The 22,458-nt window shown below is 45.2% G+C and overlaps 1 protein-coding gene across 1 annotated transcript in view; it reads left to right on the forward strand.

Moving 5' to 3' along the window:
* VWF (von Willebrand factor) overlaps nucleotides 1–22,458 on the forward strand; it is a 208,853-nt gene that overhangs the window by 63,524 nt on the left and 122,871 nt on the right. Inside the window, exons 18-20 of the mRNA XM_083181600.1 lie at nucleotides 2,589–2,749; nucleotides 9,674–9,777; nucleotides 21,148–21,286. Of these exons, the coding sequence (XP_083037726.1) occupies nucleotides 2,589–2,749; nucleotides 9,674–9,777; nucleotides 21,148–21,286 (404 nt within the window). The remainder of the gene's footprint in view (nucleotides 1–2,588; nucleotides 2,750–9,673; nucleotides 9,778–21,147; nucleotides 21,287–22,458) is intronic.

A 22,458-nucleotide genomic window follows, 5' to 3' on the forward strand; every position in this document is an offset into this window, starting at 1 on the left:
GACCCCAGCAAGTTATTGCAGAACATCATCACATCACATCACATGTAGTCAGCAGACAGCGTCTGCTGCACCAATGGTAGTTCTGAATTGGATCATGTAGATCATACTGTATGTGCAGCACACATGATCTATTGGAATCGGATCATCAGCAGCACATAACGAGTACATGGCAGCATTGTGGAGGCATAAAATGATTGGAGGAGCCTTAAGTAACAGACAATTCAACAGATTTTTCAGACTCCTTGAATTACTGATGAGGTTAGAAAAGTCATCAGCCTGGTGGTCAGCAACATGGAGTCACGACCCCATGCTGAGAAGGTCGGGACCCACAGTTTGAGAACCGCTGATATATGTGCATTGAAAATAGCAGACCTTAAGGGGGAAATTTACTAAAGGAAATTTGTAAAAAAATAGGTGTATTTGTATCCAGAAATACACTTATTTTTGACATTTACTATCCCGAAAATACGGCAATTCGTATTCGTATTGATAGCACATCAATACGACTACGAATTGCCGTATTTTCGGGATAGTAAATGTCAAAAATAAGTGTATTTCTGGATACAAATACACCTATTTTTTTACAAATTTCCTTTAGTAAATTTCTCCAATTTCCCCAAAGTGTCAATGTTATGCAGCAGAGGCAGCCATTTTGTTTGCTTAACCTAGATTCTACTTCACTACAAACCAGTGACATCACCATAAGCATGCGCAGGGGCCAAGTAGAGTGTACCGCTATGGGACTCCCCCCCCCCCCCCTTCTCCTGCCGCATTATTGACAACGTCTTCCACTCTTTGCTCTGGGACATAGGGCCTGATTCCGGTGCCTGTTAGCAAGGCTGCAAATTTAATGTGGATGTCCACAATCCCCAAAGTTTTGTGGCATTACAGCTGATGCCTGCTATACCAGGTGTAAAGTAGACTCTTGAACATCGATAATACACTTACTCTATGTCCTGCCCACAAAATGACCCATGTATGATTCTTTTTCCTTATTACATTTATACTTTAACCAATGCAGTGCTAAGGACCCATTAAGTGACTATGGGGTTGATGTATTATATCAACCAACCAGCTTCAACCTATCATTTTATAGAATGTACTCAGAGCATAGTAGCACAATCATATACACATTACACCGCATTTAGTGCCCTTGATTCATATTAAATCACACAGTAGTGCCCCTTATACATGTAATGTCCGCAGTTGTGCTGCTTATACACATCTGTCTCTGTCCCTCAGTAGCTCCATGCCCTGTGTCCCTCCAGCAGTTCCCCACCTCTGAGTCCCTCCAACCCCCCTCACCCTGTCTACAGCAAGCACAGACCCTGCTCCCCTTAGTCTCTTCACTTCAGTGGCAGTGATGGAATGACATCACATACGCCGTGCCAGAAGAAGAAGCCGCTTGTAATTACTGTTCTGGGTTGTGGTAGAGGTAGAACTCAGTTCCCCCTACCATTAGAGGTGGTGGAACTCAATTCCACCCGTTCCTCCTCGATTTAACCCCTGAATGTACTTAATAGATTCTACCTCAGAGCTGATTAGTTGCTATGAGAGTCTGCATTGCTGCGTCAGTGTCTGGATTTATAGACCAATTATGCTGCTTTCAGACCGCAAAACTGGCTTTGACCAGGTATTTTGAAACGTTTCTAAAAACGGGTCTGCCAGGTAAAACCCCTTTCACACCGCATCTCTTAAATGGGATATTACCGTTTAAGTGCCGTTTTTTGACACTGGCAGACCCGTTTTTGGAAACTTTCCGAATACAGGATCAAAGCCAGTGCGGCCTTTAGCCACCCACCCCCCTCCCCCCTGTAACACGCTGGCAGCGTGTTACAGCTAAACCCCCCCCCCCCCCCTCCAATGTGTTTAAGAACCCCCGTGCAGCTGGTACCTCATGCCTTGCGGATCCCGACTGCAGACTCCTGCTGCTTATAAAAAAAGTGACTTTCGGTAAATGGCTGCCCCCATACCAAATACAGTTTTTTCAAACAGTCTTTCCTATGGGGCAGCCATTTTCCGAAAGTCACTTTTTTTTATAAGCACCAGCCGACAGCCGGGATCGAAAGGCACAAGGTACCGGCGCATGGGGGTTTTCTTAAACACATTGGGGGGGTCCCCTCTGAGCCAGGTCCCCTCTGCGCTGGTCCCTCTGAGCCAGCGCAGTGCATATTTAATGAGCTGACCACTAATTATATATGCGCATATGTAATGAGCGCCTAATTACATATGTGCATATATATAATTAGCTGCTAATTACATATGCACATATGTAATTACAGTTGGCTCATTAAATATGCAGGCACTGAGTGGGTACAGTTTCAGACCGCAAAAAAGACGGGTCTGAAACGTGTAGGACCCTGCTTTTTTTCCGTTTTAAAATACCGGTTATTTTAAAACGGTAAATTCACTTTGGACCTTTCAGACCGCACATATTACCGTTTTGAAACGGTAAAGAAACGGCAATATACCATTTAATTTGTGCGGTCTGAAAGGGGCATCAATAACTACTGAAGAGCAATGTGTGATCTGTATCTCCTTTATGGACCCAGGTGAACAAATAACATTTTCTCCTATTAAATTTACAGTAAAAAGAAGCTTGGTGTGTAAGCCTCCAATGAGAAAGGTGATATGTTCTCCAAATGATCTGGCGATGACAGGAATAGAGTGCGCCAAAACCTGCCAAAACATGGACTTCGAATGCCTGAGTCCTTCCTGTATATCCGGCTGCATGTGCCCAGAGAGAATGGTAAGGGGACTGTCATATGCCTCAGGCAGTGGGTCAGATGGACTAAGCTTCAAAAGTGATAAAATGGAGAGTAATAAACACCCAGCCAATCAGCTCCTACCTGTCATGTCACAGACAGTGTTTGAAAAATGTCAGGCATGAGCTGATTGGCTTGTTGTTTATTAGTCTCCATTTTATCACTTTTGAAGCTTAGTGCATCTGGCCCATTGCCTGCATCAATATATATTATGCTGCAAACAATGGGGGTAATTCAGACCTGCTCGCTAGGCTGCGTATATTTGCTGCTTACACATCTGCTTGCATGCAGCCATATAGAGAAAAAAATAATTTGATGGTTCTCTCCATCAAATGATTTTTCCGCTGTTCGGTATAAAAAGTAGGTCTTATTCTGGATGGGGCGTAAAGCCGCCCTAAAAATGGTGGTCCTTCCTAAGATACTATATTTATTTAGAACCATCCCTGTACTAGTCCCCAACACCCTCATTTGTAAATTCCGGTCCCTTTTTCTCAAATATATCTGGAGAGGCAAGAAACCCAGGTTGGCCAATAAAATCCTGTCTTTTCCTAAACAAGATGGGGGCCTTGCCCTACCAGACCTTCAACGCTATCAATATGCCGCCTTGCTAGCCCAGGTAGGGGCGTGGTTTGCTGAAAAGCCTTGGGCCCTGCTGGAACACAGTTTAGTCGCCCCCTTCCCTCTAACAGATATTTTATGGCTACCGTCGACTATAAACCCACCACACGCATCCGGCTCATCAGCAGTGATGGCCACCCGTAAAGCTTGGTTAGCCCTCACCTCTGACTCAAAGGACATCTCTCTTCCTTCAGCTGACTTCTCCTTACAAGGTCTATCCCACCTTATTCCCAATCTAAACCTTACCACATGGATAGCTAGAGATTCGGTTTCTTTAGAGAGAATCACATCTAACGGCCTTTTGATGTCCTATTCCCAACTCCAAGACCTCTACTCCCTCCCTCATAAAGACTTTAAAAAAATTCTTCAACTGAGACATTGGCTCTATAGCAACACTCCATCCCCCCATAGGATTTCACCTTTGCCCAGATACCTTCGAGACAAACTGACTGCCTCTGACAGTAAGGGGAACACAACGTGGTGGTATACTGTATTGATCAGTCCCAGAACACCTAATAAATTGCCCTCCACAATTAAATGGGAATCTGATCTACCGTATTTGCCGGCGTATAAGACGACTGGGCGTATAAGACGACCCCCCAACATTTCCACTCAAAATGTAGAGTTTGTTATATACTCGCCATATAAGACTACCCCCTCTTCCGCACACCTCCCTGTCACTAGCAGCTGTCTGGTCCCTTGAGTGGTGGGTTTTGCTGGGGCAGGACAAACCTATCAGGGCAGGTTAGTCCTGCCCCAGCAAAACCCACCACATAAAGTTTTAAGACCCCCTCATCTGCAGCTTCCCTGCAGTGATGCCGCTGTCCTCCCCCCAGGCATAAAGTATTGAGCATATATTCATTAAAGGGTACCTCTCCTCGGCCTCGCCCCCCCCCTCCTTCTTATGCATACGGTACCTTAATAATAAAAGATAGCACACCCGAACCTGCCGCCGACATCAAATTGCCAAGCTGATATGAGTGGCTCTTGCAAGGGGACTCAAGCCACTCTATGGTTCCCAAGATGGTGGCTGGTGAGCCTTTCCCCTCAGTATTCTGAGAGTTCAGTTTGCCCGGCTTCCCTGTTAGGTTCGTTGCAGCAGAGCTCCAAAGCTACAGGAGACTCATCAGATGGTATGAGTCTCGAATATGGGTGTGAAGGCACAAAAGTTCAGCCGCCGGGACCTGTAACAAGTCTGCGCCAGTCCCAAGATGGCTACCCCCCGTCCCGGCCCTGTCCCGACCGCAGACCAGCTAGCGGAGGAACGGCGGGGCTGGCGGGGTGCACGGGCGTCTAGTTTGGAGCAGAGGGAGGGTTTCTCCGCGTACCTGAAACCACTGCAGGTTCGTGCAGCAGTTTGCGCCGCTTGTGGTGCGAGTCCCGGGCTCCGTCCTCTACCTGAGACCGCGGCTTCCTCCTCTTGGTAGGCCCCGATACTAAGCAGGCTGCACGGTCACCGCATGAAGTCTCGGCGGTGCCCGGTGGTTGGAGTGCACCCCAGGGGATGTCCCCGTGTGTTTCTTGTCTCCGAGGAGGCTCTTTTGGGCAATGAAAGCAGGCTTTTTGCAGGAGCGTCCTGCTTCCCCAGCGTCCAAGCCACACCCCGCCCCTGGCCGAGGAGAGGTACCCTTTGATGAATATATGCCGCACCCGGCATATAAGGCATGCCGTGCACCCGGCATATAAGACGACCCCCCACTAGAAGGCAAATTTTTATGGGGTAAAAAGTCGTCTTATACACCGGAAAATACGGTAGTATGTTCACTATCAGAGGATGAATGGAACACGGTCTTCCGGACATGTTTCAGCTTGTCCAGATGTATATCCCATTGAGAACACTTCTATAAACTCCTTCACCGGCTGTATTTGACACCAGTGCTGCTTCACTCCATTTGGCCCTCCACCTCTAATTTATGCTGGCGCAATTGTGGCCATGCAGGAACACTACTGCATATATTCTGGTCCTGCCCCGCTCTGTCCAAATTATGGTCAGCTGTATTCAACATCATATCTAGAATAACGGTAACACCAGTCACCCCAAACCCATTATTAGCCATATTCCATGTCTACTGTGGTAACATGTCAGCCAACGACCGCTATGTAATGGGCCATATTTTGGTGGCCTCGAAACTCCTTATAGCACAACACTGGCATACCCCATATGTACCAACTCTAGATATGGTTGAATCGAGCGTACAATTACATTGCGAATTTGAGATAGCTGGGATTACCTACTCTCCATCAGCCTATAAACCCCCTGATCAAATGGTTTAGCTGGACTGAACATTGGCTATCCCGGATACCTACATCCTTGTCTAGCCCCCAGCCTCCGCCGATACAACCTCGAGACCTGTCCAATAGTTTTGGGAGTTAACATATCCAAGCTCCGTATAATATGTCCCAACATCCGAGATTCCTCTTGTTCGGTGAACCTCTCTTTGTAATTTGCTTCCTCTGCAAGCGCATGACTAAATTGATATGGGTTGCCTCTCTATGCTCATGTAACCAATGACTGTAACTGCTTAGAGTGTTTCCCCCCCCTAATTTGTTCCACCTTCCCCTTATGTTTTATAATATACCTACTGTTTACTGTCATAAAAGCATTTCTACTGTATTGAAATCCTTAATAAAAATGTAATTGGAAAAAAAAAAAAAAAGTAGGTCTAGTATGTCCGCTTGTCGTCATGTGACGTCATCCAACCATCCCAAGCAGGCATGGGAACGCCTGCGTTCCCAGGGGTACACCCAGCGTTTCCATGTGTGCACCCACCATTTTCGTAGGCACGCCCATGAAATGCTGGGCATACCCCAGTGGCTGCCCCCTGGATGCCAATCATTTTCAAACACCCCGGCGAGTGACAAACTTGCCGAAGACGTTCGCTCCGGGGGTTTGCACATGCGCATGAGCGACTGTGTGCATGAGCAGACCCCCTACCATCGGGGACAGGGACGAATTCGGACCCGTGCAACCACTTGTCTGCATTTTCCCAGACGCTGGCACTCCCATGAAAAGGCAAGTTCCCACCCCCAGACTCCTACTTCCTGTCAATCATGCATCGTGCATCCGTAATACAGGCCATACACATATGCAGTCTATTACTAATCGGCCGCCGTGCAAGCTCACGTCCGTGCAATCAGGTCTGAATTGCCCCAATGTTTAGGTTTTTTTTTAACGTTTTTATCCAAAAGCAGTGTATGTAACTGCAGTGCACTGGTATACCAGGAATGTGCCGTGTGTAAAAAAGTCTGACGGTGTCTAAACAGATTCCCTAATCACTGTATTGGCGATAGCGTAGGACACATCGCCCTCCCAGAATGACTAATACGACTCCTCTGTCCTCCGAATTAGAGGAAATCTCCGATAATGAAAGTTTTTTCCTCCCCACTGACAGATGGAATTAATCCAACGCACACACAGTGCAAGTGACACGTGATTTATACTCCTGAGAAGGTTAGGCTGAAAGCCACATCTGGTTTTCTGTGCGGTCCTGCAGTTACCCACTTTTACAGATGCGTTATGTGAAGCACACAGAGGTCACGAGACTTATTATAGTTGCAGAATGGCTGAGTTCAAATTCAGACCCAAGGGCCTCTGTCTTAAGGGGAGATTTCTCTCCGAGCAGTGGCCCCCATCGCCTGGCTCACTGTAGACCTGTCAGATGTACTGTAGGTCCTTTGTAAATGCACAATGCATCCTGGGCTTTTCATCGGGTTTTCACATTAAACCTGTTCTGTTGTTACTTAAAGACGGTGCAGCCTGGTTCTACACCAACATACTTCTAACTATTTTATATATTATGAATTCTTCTCTGTGACCTGTGCACTAAGCGATCTCCGCTACTTGCTATCAAACGAACCGTAGTCACAATTTTTTATACTTTATTATAGCAAAGAGATTTTGCTATAAAGGCAGAAAAATGTGGCCCAAAGAGCTTACAATTTAAATGGCAAAATAATTCATTTGTTTCCCTAATACCAGTTACAGTGATAATTGGCATGGTTTTAATTGATTTATTATCAGTTATTTATATAGCGCACACACATATTCCGCAGCGCTTTACAGAGAATATTTGAACATTCACATCAGTCGCTGCCCCAGAGGAGCTTACAGTCTATATTCCCTACCACATGTACACGCACACATAGACATTCTAGGGTTAATTTTGTCTGGAGCCAATTAACCTACCAGTATATTTTTACATTGGGGGGGGGGGGGGGGGGGGGGGGCGGGAACCGGAGTACCTGGAGGAAACCTACACAAGCACAGGGAGAATATACAAACTCCGCACAGTTAGGGTAATGGTGGGAATCGAACCCATGACCTCAGTGCTGTGAGGCAGTAATGCTAACCATTACACCATCCATGCGTCAGTAAAATTCATATAATAAACATCAGAGAGTTTAAGCCCATAACTAGGGTACAAGGCCAAGGGGAAATCACCATTGCTGCCCCATTTGCCCCTGTCTGCAGCTTGTGGGGTGCCTGGAAGGGGCGAAAACAGGGCAGTGTCTAGCCATCCTTAGGAGGCTCTCAGTGCCAACAAATTTATGATAAGCCCCTCGCCCATAGAGATTTCCATTGCTGCCTCCATTCAGCATGTGTATAGGTGCCAATACACTACCGATTTAACCCGGTACATCACATGTGGTCCTTTCACATGGGACGTATGGCATGCAACCCCTGTTCCCCGGTGCTGGGAAGGGGGTCCGAGTCGGTGGTTGGACCTCCATGCAGGTCCGACCTTCAACTCAGGTCCGATGCCCTTGGGACCGCACATCGGACCCGATGGGACATCAAAGGAATCCGGTTTGGGACAATTTCTCAGCCCGATCCGTCAGGAACGGGTGATGTCGCCCAAATCACTATAGTGTATGGGGGCTATTAAATGGATTGTTATGGGCAACATCCCATCTGTAATGGAACTCCCTTTAGTAAATAATCCCCTTACTATAAGTTTTACCTAATTTAATTGACCCCTATAACTGCATAACATCTGACATGCAAGAAAGGTCACATCAAAAGATCAAAACCACTTTAAGCATTGACAGATTATCTTTCATGCACATACTGTACAATAAAAGATAATGGTTAATCTGCTGAATTGGCTGGAAATAAGTCTAGTTTGTCTATCTCAATGCAAAGTCCTTTTCTACAATTATTCCCTTCTAAATTAGCTTTGGAGCTTGAATTCACATGTCGGTATAAATAATAATATACAAATCTGAGCTATTTTGAGGAAGTGTTTCAGGCACGATGGGAACGAACTACAGTAGGAGCTAGATATATTTTTATCTAACATGCATTATTGTTCTTTAGTCACTAGGTGGCAGTCAGTTACAACAAACACAATGAAGGGGGAGCGGAAAAAGCGGCACAGAACAGAAATCTGCATTGTGTGGTTTATGGGAATTCTCATAGATTTGTGTCTAAATTTAAATCGGTCCATTACACCGTCCATGCTGCCATTGCGCCACAAGGGTTTTAGTGCCCAACATTACATAAATGTGCAAAAAACAATTAACCAAAGAATTGTAGTACAAGGCAATTTAGGACAAGTACATGTTAAATAATGTTAGTTGCATCAGGGGACAGGATACTGAAGCAATGACTAGGGTGGCAGAGATATATACTTACTGTATACTCTAAGAAAAGCACATGAGGAGAGAGGGCCCTGCTCGTGAGAGCTTACATTCCAGTATTGGTCTAGCTGAGCTTTGTTTGGTACATCCGCTTGTCCTATCACCTCTCCGCCATCGATGGTTAACTGATGTCTGATGGGTTTGCCATTAATGGTGCAGACCTAATGGTTTTCCACCAGCAATAGCACCACAGTAGTTTTTTTCCTCCCTGGTGCCAGGATAGGGACCTACGAAATATGCTTTGGGCCCCCCCTCCACCTCAACCTAAGTTCACAATATGCAACACGACAGAGGATGACAAGGAGAGGCAGAGGGTGACAAGTAGAGGCAGAGGGTGACAAGGAGAGGCAGAGGATGACAAGTAGAGGCAGAGGGAGGCAGAGTATGCCAGGGAAAACAGTGTGTGACAGGGAGAGGTTGACAGGACAGCAGTGGATCCCTTAGACCTTAGGGGTCCCAGTGCACTGTAAATGCTGCACCAATGATAGTTCCACCTCTGAGTGGGACGCATGCTGCCCCCTGGCCAACTGTTGTTAACCAGTATGGTAAGGATATTATTGTAATGTATGTGGGGATATAGCAGACACTGCAGCTCAGGTCTATCATCAGAGGACACCGTGACAGAATATCTGCTTTGTTTTCTCTTCTAGGTGCGACATAATGATAGGTGTATGATTCCAGACAGGTGCCCGTGCTTCCATGCAGGGAAGGATTACGCCCCAGGACAGTCAGTGGACATAGACTGCAACACATGGTAATATACATGATTGTGCCAAATCTAAGTGAGATTTACAGATTTAACTTTATATTGGGCAGGATGCACCAATCTCTTGCAGTACATCCCGCCCCCCATCACGAAAATATTGTATTTACGGTAACTATGCGATCAGTAATGCAGAGGGCTGCTTTATTAACCCCTTACCGACGCAGCCTGTTTTTGCCTTCCTGACAGAGGCCTTTTTTTCAAATCTGACATGTATCACTTTATGTGGGGATAACTTTTTATTGCTTTTACTTATCCCAGTGATTTTGAGATTGTTTTCTCGTGACACATTGTTCTTTAAGTTAGTGGTAAATTTTGGTCGATACAGTCTGTTTTTTTTTGTGAAAAATACCAAAATGTCGTAAAAAATTGAACATTTTGCAATTTGCAAAATGTAAAATTTTCTGCTTGTGAGACAAATAATCATACCACTCAAAATAGTTAATAACTAACATAGACCATATGTATACTTTATTATTACATCATTATTTCAACCTGCTTTTAATTTTTTTGGACACTAGGGGGCAGCAGAGTCAAAATTATACACATAACACAGTAAACGCTGCTTTTGGCTGTTCACGTTTGAACAGCCAATCGCAGCGATCGCTGAGGGGGGGGGGGGGCATCGGTGCCCCCCCTGGGCAATGAGGGAAGATTGGGAAATTGTTGCCTGTGTCAAGCTTTACTATATTTACTAATCCAGTTCCGATTGCACTAAAGGACTGTGAGAACTGACTTTTTTGCTCATGTGTGCAGAACTACTTGAAATTTATTAACCATTGGGTGTCAGAAGGAGAGTGATATGAAATAATTTTTTACCTAACACCGGCCGGTGATATTGTGTCATATATGACCAGAATTTTTATATGAAGTATATTGTGTTGTATAAATAAAATTTATTTTATGTTTTAAATATAGTCCCGCAGCGCTGTCTATTTTGTCCCTTTCAATGAGGGAAGATGTCTGCTGTCAGGGACAGCAGACATCGTCCCTCTGTCACCGCGTCTATAGACGCGGTGACAGTTTAAAAACATGACGTACATTTATGCCATGTGTCAGGAAGTACATCCCGACCATGACGTAAATGTACGTCAAATGTCGGGAAGGGGTTAAGTGCTGCCCTTTGCGATGGCCACCGGTCCCTAGACTTCAGGGTTTGTGACCTGGTATTCTCTCTGCGGATGTGCATAGTGACAGCACCGATCCTCAGAGGAGCCCATTTGATTGTATATTGTAACGCCAACATTTGTTGGCATTATCCTCTCCATCGGAGAACCAGCAGCAGGGTCATAGTACATATAAGGAATGTATTTATTTATTATTAATTTATTAACAGTTTCTTATATAGCGCACACATATAGAGTATAGTTCAACATTCACATCAGCTCACCAGTGGAGCTTACAATCTATATTCCCTAGCACATGTACACGCACACACAGACATTCTAGGGTTAATTTGTTGGAAGCCAATTAACCTACCAGTATATTTTTGGATTGTGGGAGGAAACCGGAGTACCCAGAGGAAACCCACGCAAGTACAGGGAGAATATACAAACTCTGCACAGTTAGGGCTACAGTGGCTCGCTAGGCTGCATGCGTTAACGCTGCCTCGCCAAACCCGTGCCCCTCCGCCATGCGAGCCCCTGTGCAGGGCTGCAAATGGATGTGTACAAGTACATATTTGTTTGCTAGTGCGCGCACAGTGAAGAAATCAGTCAGTGGTCACTTACCATCAAATTATTCCTTCTCCTTTGCCCGGAGTCACTCGGCGGCTGCACGGCTCAGCACGTCATCCACCCACCCCGAGGAGGCAGGACATTTGCTGAAGCCTGGCCTGCATTTCTATTGGTGCGCCCAGTTTTTTTATGGGCACGCACATGAAACAATTTGGGTCCACCCAGGAATACCCCCCCTGCCTGTCACTTAGGCTGCGAGCGCACAGCAAAGAAAAACTTAGCTGAAGGTGCTCACAGCTGGCGTCTGCAGATGCGCACAGACCCAAACATCGACATCCGGTACGAATTTGGACCTGCTGCGAGCAGTTATGAAATCAGCCCCATAGCGGGAATTGAACCCATGACCTCAGTGCAGTAATGCTAACCTTTACACCATCAATTACACTCAGAACTGTGGTAAAACCCTGAAAATTGGGGTTTTATTGGATTTTCCCAATAGTACATCCCACCCCATTACATGTTAAGACAGTCTATCTCAAAGTTTCATTGCAAATGCTGCCAGTGTTCTGTTATCACAATAAGAGCTTCGTTGGCCATTACAGTTGGCATAGTGATTTGCATTCCTGCCTCACAACAACAAGATCGTGGGTTACATATCCACGGCGGAAGGGACTGACGTGAATGGGCAAATATTATTTGTAAAGGGCTACAGAATATGTGTGCTATATAGATAACTTAATACAGCACACTAGAATAACATGGTAACTTTATAGTTCACATATAGATCTTGGCCCTTATTCTGTTTCACTCGTAAAGGCAAATTCCTTCTCAAATGGACAAAACCATATGCACTGCAGGTGGGGTAGATGTTACTCTTGCAGGGAGAATTAGATTTGGGTGGGGGGTTTTACTTCAAAGTGAGATCTATATTGCAGTATAAAAATAAAGCAGTCAGGATTTACCCTGCACAGAAACAAAATAACTCGCCCAGATCTAACTCTCTCTGCACATGTTACATCTGCCCCCCTGCAGTGCACATGGTTTTGTCCATTTGAGACTTGCGAGTGAACCAGAATAAGGGTCATTATATATATATAAATATATATATATATATTTATATATATATCTAAAAGACAACAAGAAATGGAGCGCTCCATAGTGCAATATCTTTGAAAATTTATTGTGATAAAATAGCTTTTTAGAGCATAAAAGCAATGGGTAACGTACCCTTACTGACGGTTGTCACAACCGCAGTGTTTCACAGCGTGGATTTGTGATTAACACAAACAATGGTGGAGAGGTTACAGTCACGGTGGTCCAACACAGCAGATCGACGCTAGGCCACGCCCCAACGCGTTTCGTCATCAACGGACTTCGTCAGAGGGCTGGCCTAGCGTCGGTCAGATCCCTCATTATAACAAGCGTGCACCCATTCATTAGGCATCATGTGTGCGTATTCTAATTCTAGTGATTGACGCGATGCTGCAAGCATCTGTGTATCCAACTATGAATGAGTGAAGGGTGAATCGCATGTCACAACGAGTACCATACAACAATATTTTACAACAACCTTCATAACATATAATACAATACAATACCCATATATAAAAACTTTATGAGTCATAAAAAGAACATTAAAAAGTTATTCTGAATAAAAAATAAAAAATATACATGAACGGTAAATTATGGCCGCCATTGTATTTTTCAAAAAGCACAATACTTTATCAAATTTCATTTTTCAAACTTGCGCTCCCAAATGGGTTCTGTTGTATTGAATTTATACCATTATTGCATGCCCGTTAAACGGAACTAGATTCAGGAACACATATATTATAATACACATCGACATTTAGATTTTCAACAGGATCAGCGCTGACACGGACACATCTTAAAGGCATAGGTCACATTTATACCCTATGCTTCTACATGTAATCTCTAAATTACAATTTTTCCCACATCAGCGCTTTCAAGTAATATAAGGAACACTTAGTGATTTTGGCTAATACTTTTCCGGCTTAATTGTATTAAAATAGACCGTATACTTTCCAATGATTTACCGACAATTTGCCGACAATAATTTATATATATAAAACCAGATGTCATAAAAGACTTTGTGGGACAGCAATCATAGAACGTTTTTCACAAGACAGAGGAGCGAGTGAAAAAAAACTTTCTAACAATATGGAAGCAGAAGAACTTTTTAATGTTCTTTTTATGACTCATAAAGTTTTTATATATGGGTATTGTATTGTATTATATGTTATGAAGGTTGTTGTAAAATATTGTTGTATGGTACTCGTTGTGACATGCGATTCACCCTTCACTCATTCATAGTTGGATACACAGATGCTTGCAGCATCGCGTCAATCACTAGAATTAGAATACGCACACATGATGCCTAATGAATGGGTGCACGCTTGTTATAATGAGGGATCTGACCGACGCTAGGCCAGCCCTCTGACGAAGTCCGTTGATGACGAAACGCGTTGGGGCGTGGCCTAGCGTCGATCTGCTGTGTTGGACCACCGTGAGTGTAACCTCTCCACCATTCTTTGTGTTAATCACAAATCCACGCTGTGAAACACTGCGGTTGTGACAACCATCAGTAAGGGTACGTTACCCATTGCTTTTATGCTCTAAAAAGCTATTTTATCACAATAAATTTTCAAAGATATTGCACTATGGAGCGCTCCTTTTCTTGTTGTCTTTTAGATTGATTGACCCTCAGAATCCGGGTGTGTTAACAGGAGCTGCCGGTCGTATCACAGACCAAAGTGCAGGAGTCTAGGATTTGGACTTGGGTTCAATTTTAACCCTGTTGGAATTGGACAATTGTGGGACTTGCGCACTTATTTTTTGTTTGTTTATTCTCATATATATATACCCCTACTTCCAGTTTTCAGGATTATCAAGTATAAATAAAATAACAGTACTTTCAGATCTAGAGGATGATATTTCCAATAAGCATATCTTCTGGCCACCATGTAATAGGATGAGAGATTCAGAAAGTGAGAGATTTGGTAAGAAATCTCCATATTTTTTTTTTTTTAAAGCGGCAATCATTTACACTGCCAAACCAGTTTGATATTGCCATGTAAATGATTGCCGCTTTAAAAAACCTGGAGATTTCTTACTAAAACTCTCACTTTCTGAATCTCACATCCTATTACATTTCACCCAGGACCTCAGTACTATAGGCGTTCAAGAGTTTTCAAAAATAACTTTCCAGCATCACAATTTCTACAAGAAGGATAGACAGGATCTGGGGAGGTGGCTATGAGAATAGATAAGCATCTATCAATTCCTAGCGAACCACGCTGTGGTACGAATTTGCTCCCCCATGCCGATGTTGGTTGTTTGCGCATGTGCAAACCCCCCGCAGCGAGCGCCTTCGGCAAAATTGCTGAGGTGCTCCCTGCCTTGGTAACAGGCGGGGGCGTGTTCCGACGAGCCTGCTCAGCGTTCCATGGGCATGGGCCCCCATTTCGGCCATCACCATGCAGGATAAAGGTAAGTAAAGACTTCTCCTCTGTGCATATGCGTAAGCATACACGTCCACTCACATGGTAGCGCAGGGATCTGGGTGGTGGGGGGCGTGCGTTTGGTGGGGAGACGTTTACCTGCTCGCTAGAAAGCGAATATACGCGGCCTAGCGAGCTGGTCTGAATCAGGCCCTAGGTTTTGGTTATTTTTACACACCAAATGCCCCTATAACCCTGTTCTATTGTGTGTATCACTTCCTAATTATATCATGTTTATGCCAACTATCCAGCCTTGGGAGTTTCGTGGCTTCTTCTACACCAAACTATGGCCCTCCAGCTGTTGTGAAACTACAAGTCCCATCAGGCCTTGCCACAGTTTTGCTTTTAGGGAATGCTAAAACTATGGCAAGGCATGCTGGGATGTGTAGTTTTACAACAGCTGGATGGCTTTTGGACATGCCTGTTCTACAGTACATCAACAATGTTGTTGATTGGTTGCCTTCACTATAACACACCTACAATATAAATAACTTGGGCCCTTATTCTGGTTGGTGCGGCCGGAGCCGCACACGGTGCTCCGGCCGCACAAACCAATCCCCGCCCACGAGACGGATCGCCACGGCCGTCCGTACACGGACGGCTGGCGATCCGCATGAAAATGGTGGAGGCGTACGCCTCCACCATGGTGGGAGCTGCCCCCTGCATTCGATGGTCGTCGACCATCGAAGGCAGGTCCGCACGCCCCAGCAGCTCCCGCAAGCTGAGACCACACGGACAATCGTCCGTGTGATAGCTTGCATGGGGGCTGAGAGCTGACATCCGGCGACGTCAGCTTTCCGCCCCCATGAGTTGCGTCATACCCTCATTACCATGCATACGCCCCGCGTTTGCATGGGAACGCCCATGAAACGCAGGGCGTACACATAGGGAAATGAGGGTATGAAGCCCCTCACGCCCCTATACGCCCCCTTTGCGGCGGACGAAATCCGTCTGCGGCGAAGGGGGCTGCACATGCGCAGATTGACCTCTGCGCATGTGCAGAATAAAAACATCGGCGGTACGGCCGCACGCGGGCCGTACCGTCCGATTTAGAATAAGGGCCTTGGTCTGGAGCATTTGTTAAATGCAGTTTTCCCTCCCCATCAAAGAGTTAATCCCACTTTCCGAATGTTTTGCGAACATGTCTCCTATCGCACCAATATCAGGTGGATCAGCTAAGCGCCTGATTCAGACTTGATCGCTGATGGGCAATTTGCAGAGCCCTGCGGTCAGATAACCACCGCCAAGAGTGAAGACCCGCCCTGTGTAAGTCTGCAAATGACTTGCAAATGGTTCTCCAATCGGCCATCAGCTGCACATCCATTTGCAAACCATTTGCCATCAAAGGATTTTCCCAGTCTGTGCAAGTGTGGGTACTTGTGTATTTTGGCGGCGCCCATCGCATCGCATACCATAACGCATGCGATGGTATGCGATGCGACGCGATTTCGTTGGTTAGTGTACGATGGCATACAATTTTCAAATTGTATGCCATTGTACATGGCATACAATGCCATACGATGCGATGCGATTAAACATTGTATAAGCACCCTAATGGGTGCTTACAATGTTAAATGCACCCCCACGCCACCCCCCCCCCCCACTATAAACGTGAACCCGAAGCGTGGCGAGCGCTGCGAGCCCGCGAGGGGCGGCGGTACGCGTCCTACGACCTTTTCATACCCCCACTATCCACGTCGGCGTAGAGTTGAGAATAGATTAGTGTGGCGAGTGCAGCGAGCCACCGAGCCCGAAGCGTGGCGAGCGGACGCGGATACCTGTGAAGCCCGCGAAGGGACGCGTTAACCTGTGAAGGTATCCGCGTCCCCTCGCGGGGCTCGCTGCGCTCGCCACACTATTCTATTCTCAACTCCACGCCGACGTGGATAGTGGGGGTATGAAAAGGTCGTAGGACGCATACCGCCGCCCCTCACGGGCTCGCTGCGCTCGCCACACTTCGGGTTCACGTTTATAGTGGGGGGGTGGCGTGGGGGTGCATTTAACATTGTAAGCACCCATTAGGGTGCTCAAAAGCACCCTTTAGGCTGCTTATACGATTTTTCATCGTATAGGGGGTCAAAATCGCGTCGCATCGCATGCCATCGGGTACATGGCATGCGATGCGATACGTTCATCGTACGATGCTGAAATCGGGTGCCGACAAAATACACAAGTACCCAAGTGTGTGTCACTCTGACCCTTCCACAACTCTGCGACAGAGACAGGCTGATGGAGGCCAGAAATGATGTCACACACCCTCCCTTAAAACATCTGGGCACACCTCTGTTTTTTTCTGACACATCCATAAATGCCCATAAATGGCGGCCAACTGTCAGTCAGGTTGTGAGGGGATTGCAAATAGATTCTTCTTATTTTTTTTGTCGCTGTTTGGCCTTGTGCATACGTTCTATGATTCTTATGCATGCGCAGTTGTTCGATAATTGATCGCCTTAATTCGCACAACAGTGATCAGCTCTGAATAACCTCCTAAGTTTGGTTACTTGGAGAGATCTCTTTGTTCAATTGAATGAATCGCGACAAGGAAGCGCATACACCAGATCAGATGAAGTCTTGGTCTTTATTGTTTTTTAGCAGGTAAACAGCATACCAGGTAAATCAGCACAGCAGGAATGGCTACAGCATTGCAGCATACAGGTCTCACAGCATAGAACAAACACTTCCGGGAGCTTCAGTGGTCCCTACCATAGCCCACAACCTGGCCTATCACTTGGGCAGCTATTCCACCATCAAGAACAATGACCCTCTGCCCTGGAAACACTTATATCAGTAGAACACAGGTGCTGCTTAATCAGCCCAACCCAAATCAAATCAATTAGGAAACCTGGACTGGATCTAATATTCCTGCTGCTGCTGCTGCTGATCAAAAACCTGGTCTGGATTTTCCACATTATTCTCATGTGGAAATATACTGTATCGGCCACAGAACTGACATTGCCACAGTCAGGGACAACATATCCCCAAATCTCACAGGCAATCACAATGGTTTTGCGCTGTGTTTAGTACAGTTATTTTGCAAAGTGAATGTTTTGGGTGTGGTTTATACTGTACATCTGATTTCCCGGTCACCACAATAAAAAATAAACATACTTCCATTCCTGTCCCATTTACACTAAATCTACCATTGATTTGGAAATGTGTCAGGGACAAATGGCTCTAAATTGCCTAGAAAACATTGTTGCGCAATTATACTATATTTCATAATGACCCTAAATTGGTCATTTGGGGATAAAAAAGTATTTTATTGAAGGTATCCCATAAATTTGGAACTTTATTAGTGTGATTGTACATTTCAGTTTATCTTCAAAATAGTTTTGTATATATGTAACCAAAACATCTGCTGGTTTTGCTTATATTATTTTTGGAGGTTATATAGATGTAAATACATTTATTGGTATTGGTCCAATCGGACAAGATTGATAGGCTTTGTTACTATTATTTTCATTGTTTCATCTTATATGTACGTTTTACAATTAAGTTACTTTTATTGACTTGTAGGGCTTAATTCATAGATATTCGATGGTTCAGGTACATCTCCAATGTTTATTGATCGGTACACGTGCAGATTTGGGTCTGCACCAAAGGGCGCAGTGCTCCGTAAGCCGCAGTATGATTGACATAGTATTTGCCATTAAGGGCTGGAAAGGAGTGACAACGAGCAGCGTTACAGAAAACAAGGGCGGATCTGCTCCGTACTCTGGACTGGTGGAGGCCAATGGTTGCTGAGGATTCTGTGGCATTCTGCGTCCATCCCTGAACCTGGCGCTTACTGTACTTTGTCTTAAACCAGAGTTGCGGAAATTAACAATGATTTGCTGGTCAGAAATATTTGTGATAAAATGGAGAGTGACCAACCAATCAGCTGCTGCCTGACAGTTTTCAAACACAGTCTGTGACATGGCAGGTAGGAGCTGATTGGCTGGCTGTTTATCACTCTCCATTTGATCACTTTTGAAGCTTAGTGCATCTGGCCCACTGAGACAATAGCCAAAAAAAATTAAAATCAGTATGTGAGTTATTACTTGTCCAAATCAGAATATATTTTAAGGTTAGACAGTTATTTTTAGAATATAATAGTTTATTCCAAGTAAGCTAGATTAGCCAATACCATAGGAAACGGATTCAGAGGGAACCGTGCGTCAGTCACATAGAACCAATGTATTATTTTTTTTTTTTTACCAAAACCATCATGGGGAAATTGGTTATTAAATATTTAAACCGGTATGTGACCTCATCAGGTGTAGGGTCTATTGTGCAATTAGTTACTATTGTACCTACATTATATATTTCAAAGTACAGAAAAGGTACGTACACATTATGGGATAATAATCGTTAATGATATTTTTGTGCATTTTAGCTAATGTGTACACACTATATTGTTCTGTCCTGGGCCCCCTTCTGTTCTCCCTGTACACCTCCTCTCTGGGTGCACTCATTAACTCCTTTGGCTTCCAATATCACCTCTATGCTGATGACACCCAAATCTACCTCTCCTCTCCTGATCTGTCCCCCACTGTTTTCTCTCAGGTTTCCAACTGCCTCTCTACCATCTCCTCCTGGATGTCTGAGCGATTTCTGAAACTGAATATGGACAAAACCGAACTTATTATCTTTCCTCCACCCAGAGCTATGCCCCCTACGAATATCTCTATCACTGTTAACAACACCATCATCTCCCCCATTCCCCAACTCCGCTGCCTGGGTGTCACCCTCGACTCCTCCCTCTCCTTTGCACCCCACATCCAAGCCCTGGCCCATTCTTGCCGGTTCCAGTTACGCAACATTGCTCGCATCAGGCCCTTTCTCTCACAGATTGCAACTAAGCTGATCATCCACTCACTGGTCATCTCACGGCTTGACTACTGCAATGTTCTCCTCACCGGCCTCGCTCGATCCCAACTGGCTCCTCTCCAATCTGTCCTCAACGCTGCAGCCAGGCTTATCTTCCTCTCCCGCCGCTCTAAGAGCTACTCCCCTTCAACAAAATCTGCACTGGCTCCCATTCCCCTACAGAATCCTCTTCAAACACCTCACACTCACATACAGGGCCATCTCTAATTCCATTACTCCATATATCTCTAACCTCATCTCCATTCATACACCCTCCCGCCCTCTACGGTCTGCTGATGACTGTCGTCTCTCCTCCACCCTGATCACTGCTTCCCATGCTAGAGTACATGACTTTGCCCGTGCTGCACCCCTTCAGTGGAACGCACTCCCTCGCTCCATTAGACTCTCCCTGACCTTGCAAAGCTTCAAACGGGCACTGAAAACTCACCTATTCATCAAAGCGTACCCTTCCACTGCATAAAATAGCTGGTTCTCCGACCCCTTGCCTGTTTACATCCGGCTATCTAGCTACCACCCACTTGCTTGCACCTCTTGTAATCTGTCTGTCTCCCCTTCCTACTAGATTGTAAGCTCCTCCGAGCAGGGCCCTCTTCCCTCCTGTTGTCAAAGACCACTTCTCTTCACATTTCACTCACAGCTCTCCTATACTGAAACACTCAGTGACCATCTTCGTCTGCATACTCATCTCCATCATTGGCATCAAGCCTCTAGTTGTATGTTGATTGAGTCCTCACTACTTATATTTAAGCTGTAATGTGTATTGAACTGTGGCGCTCTTTATTTGTACTCCTATTTTTGTTATTTATTCAATGTTATGCCAAGCTTTGTCTCCCTGTATTGTTCCTTTGTACGGCGCTGCAAAACACTTGTGGCGCCTTATAAATAAAACTATAGTAATAATAATAATAACAATGCGCGCTCCATGAGTCGTTAGTGACCCCCAATGTCGTCTGTACATGCAGTCACGTGTGGTGTCATGTCGATGTCAAAATTTGGGACAAAAACTTTTGACTGTCGGGGGGCTGTGTGTGTGTGTGTGTGTGTGTGTGTGTGTGTGTGTGTAAGCCGGTGCCACCAGGGCGCAGCAGGATCAAGGCGCACTAGGAGCGGAAGGCTGTCCTGTGTAAGCTCTGTAGGGAGGAAGCTGTGTATGTAATGCTAAGCTGCCTGTAGGCCGTCCCTTCCAGTTGTGACATCCGGCTGCAACCGTGCGGAGCCGGAGCGTGTGAAATAGCCCTAAGAGAAGGACTGAGATGATGATGGCCAGACAAATGACATATAATTTGTTTTTCCAGTGTATGCCAAAACAGGAAATGGAAATGCAGCACTAAGGTCTGTGACAGCACCTGCTCAGTCATTGGCACCTCCTATTACTTCACATTTGATGGCATGAAGTATACGTTCCCCGGAAACTGCCAATACGTCATGGCCCAGGTCAGATGAAAGCTTGTCTTCAGTTTAATATGTAATCAGTAATATGGCTGTTGCTTTGCTTCAGAAAACACACATACTGTACTTTTTTTTTAGTTCAAAACAGAAGTAAATCAATTTACTGACACACAACAATAAAAGCATATTACTGTATTAGGTATTAAGAGATGTATATATAATGTAGATGGCGATAAAGTACCAGCGAATCAGCTCCTAACTGTCATTTTTTAAACACAACCTTTAACATTATAATTAGAAACTGATTATTACCTTACCTGTTTCTACTGTACCTCTCTCCAAGCTTTTATAAATCTCCACTGTCAATGGATCATGTCAAGGTATATTTAGTGCACTAAACCTTCTAAAACAGATAAATCCAGAGGTTCATCATAGAAACCAATCAGATTTTGTCTATCATGTTCTAGAATGCCGAGAAATGACTGCCTTCTAATGGACATTGGTTCAATATACAAAATGGCTGCCACCACTGTAAATAGTTGTGCAGTAGGCCTTCGATTTTCATTTCAGCGTAAGCTTTTGTTGTCATGCTTCATGCCACATTGTTAATTCCTTGTTAATGGATCACAGCTCAAAATGCCTCTCTACACTGTGGCCCTTATTCTGGTTCACTCGCAAAGGCAAATACCTTCTCAAATGGACAAAACCATGTGCACTGCAGGTCAGGGCCGTCTTAACAGCAGTGTGGGCCTCTGGGCAAAGCAATGCACTGGGGCCCTTACCCATTCTCCCCTCCTAGGGGTGGGGGGTGCTATCAGCAGCAGTTTTGATGTCCCACGGGTGGCAGGGGGTGCTCTATCTTCCATTCAACATGTAGGACCTGGAGCAGTAACTTCTGCTAATTACTCCTTTACTGCACAGGTGGTGGGAGGGTGAACACTAACGTGTGGAAGGGGGCACTGAGCTGAATGAAGGGTCACTTGTAAATGACTTCCAGGGAGGTAGGGGGTGTTTTATACGCAGGGGAGGGTTGGATAATGGAGTGGGCTTAATATTCTGCATTTTCCGGTGGAAGGGCAGCTTGTTTGACTGCAGATATCGCCATTATCTGGAAATAGATTTCTTAGCCTTCAATAGTATAAAAACCTAGAGTCACAACTTTCAGGAGGTGCTGGGAACTTGGGGATCAGAGATCATGAGCCATTGACAAAAATATA

Source organism: Crinia signifera, chromosome 4 (assembly GCF_055691185.1).
Source record: "Crinia signifera chromosome 4, ASM5569118v1, whole genome shotgun sequence".
Taxonomy (NCBI): Eukaryota; Metazoa; Chordata; class Amphibia; order Anura; family Myobatrachidae; genus Crinia; species Crinia signifera.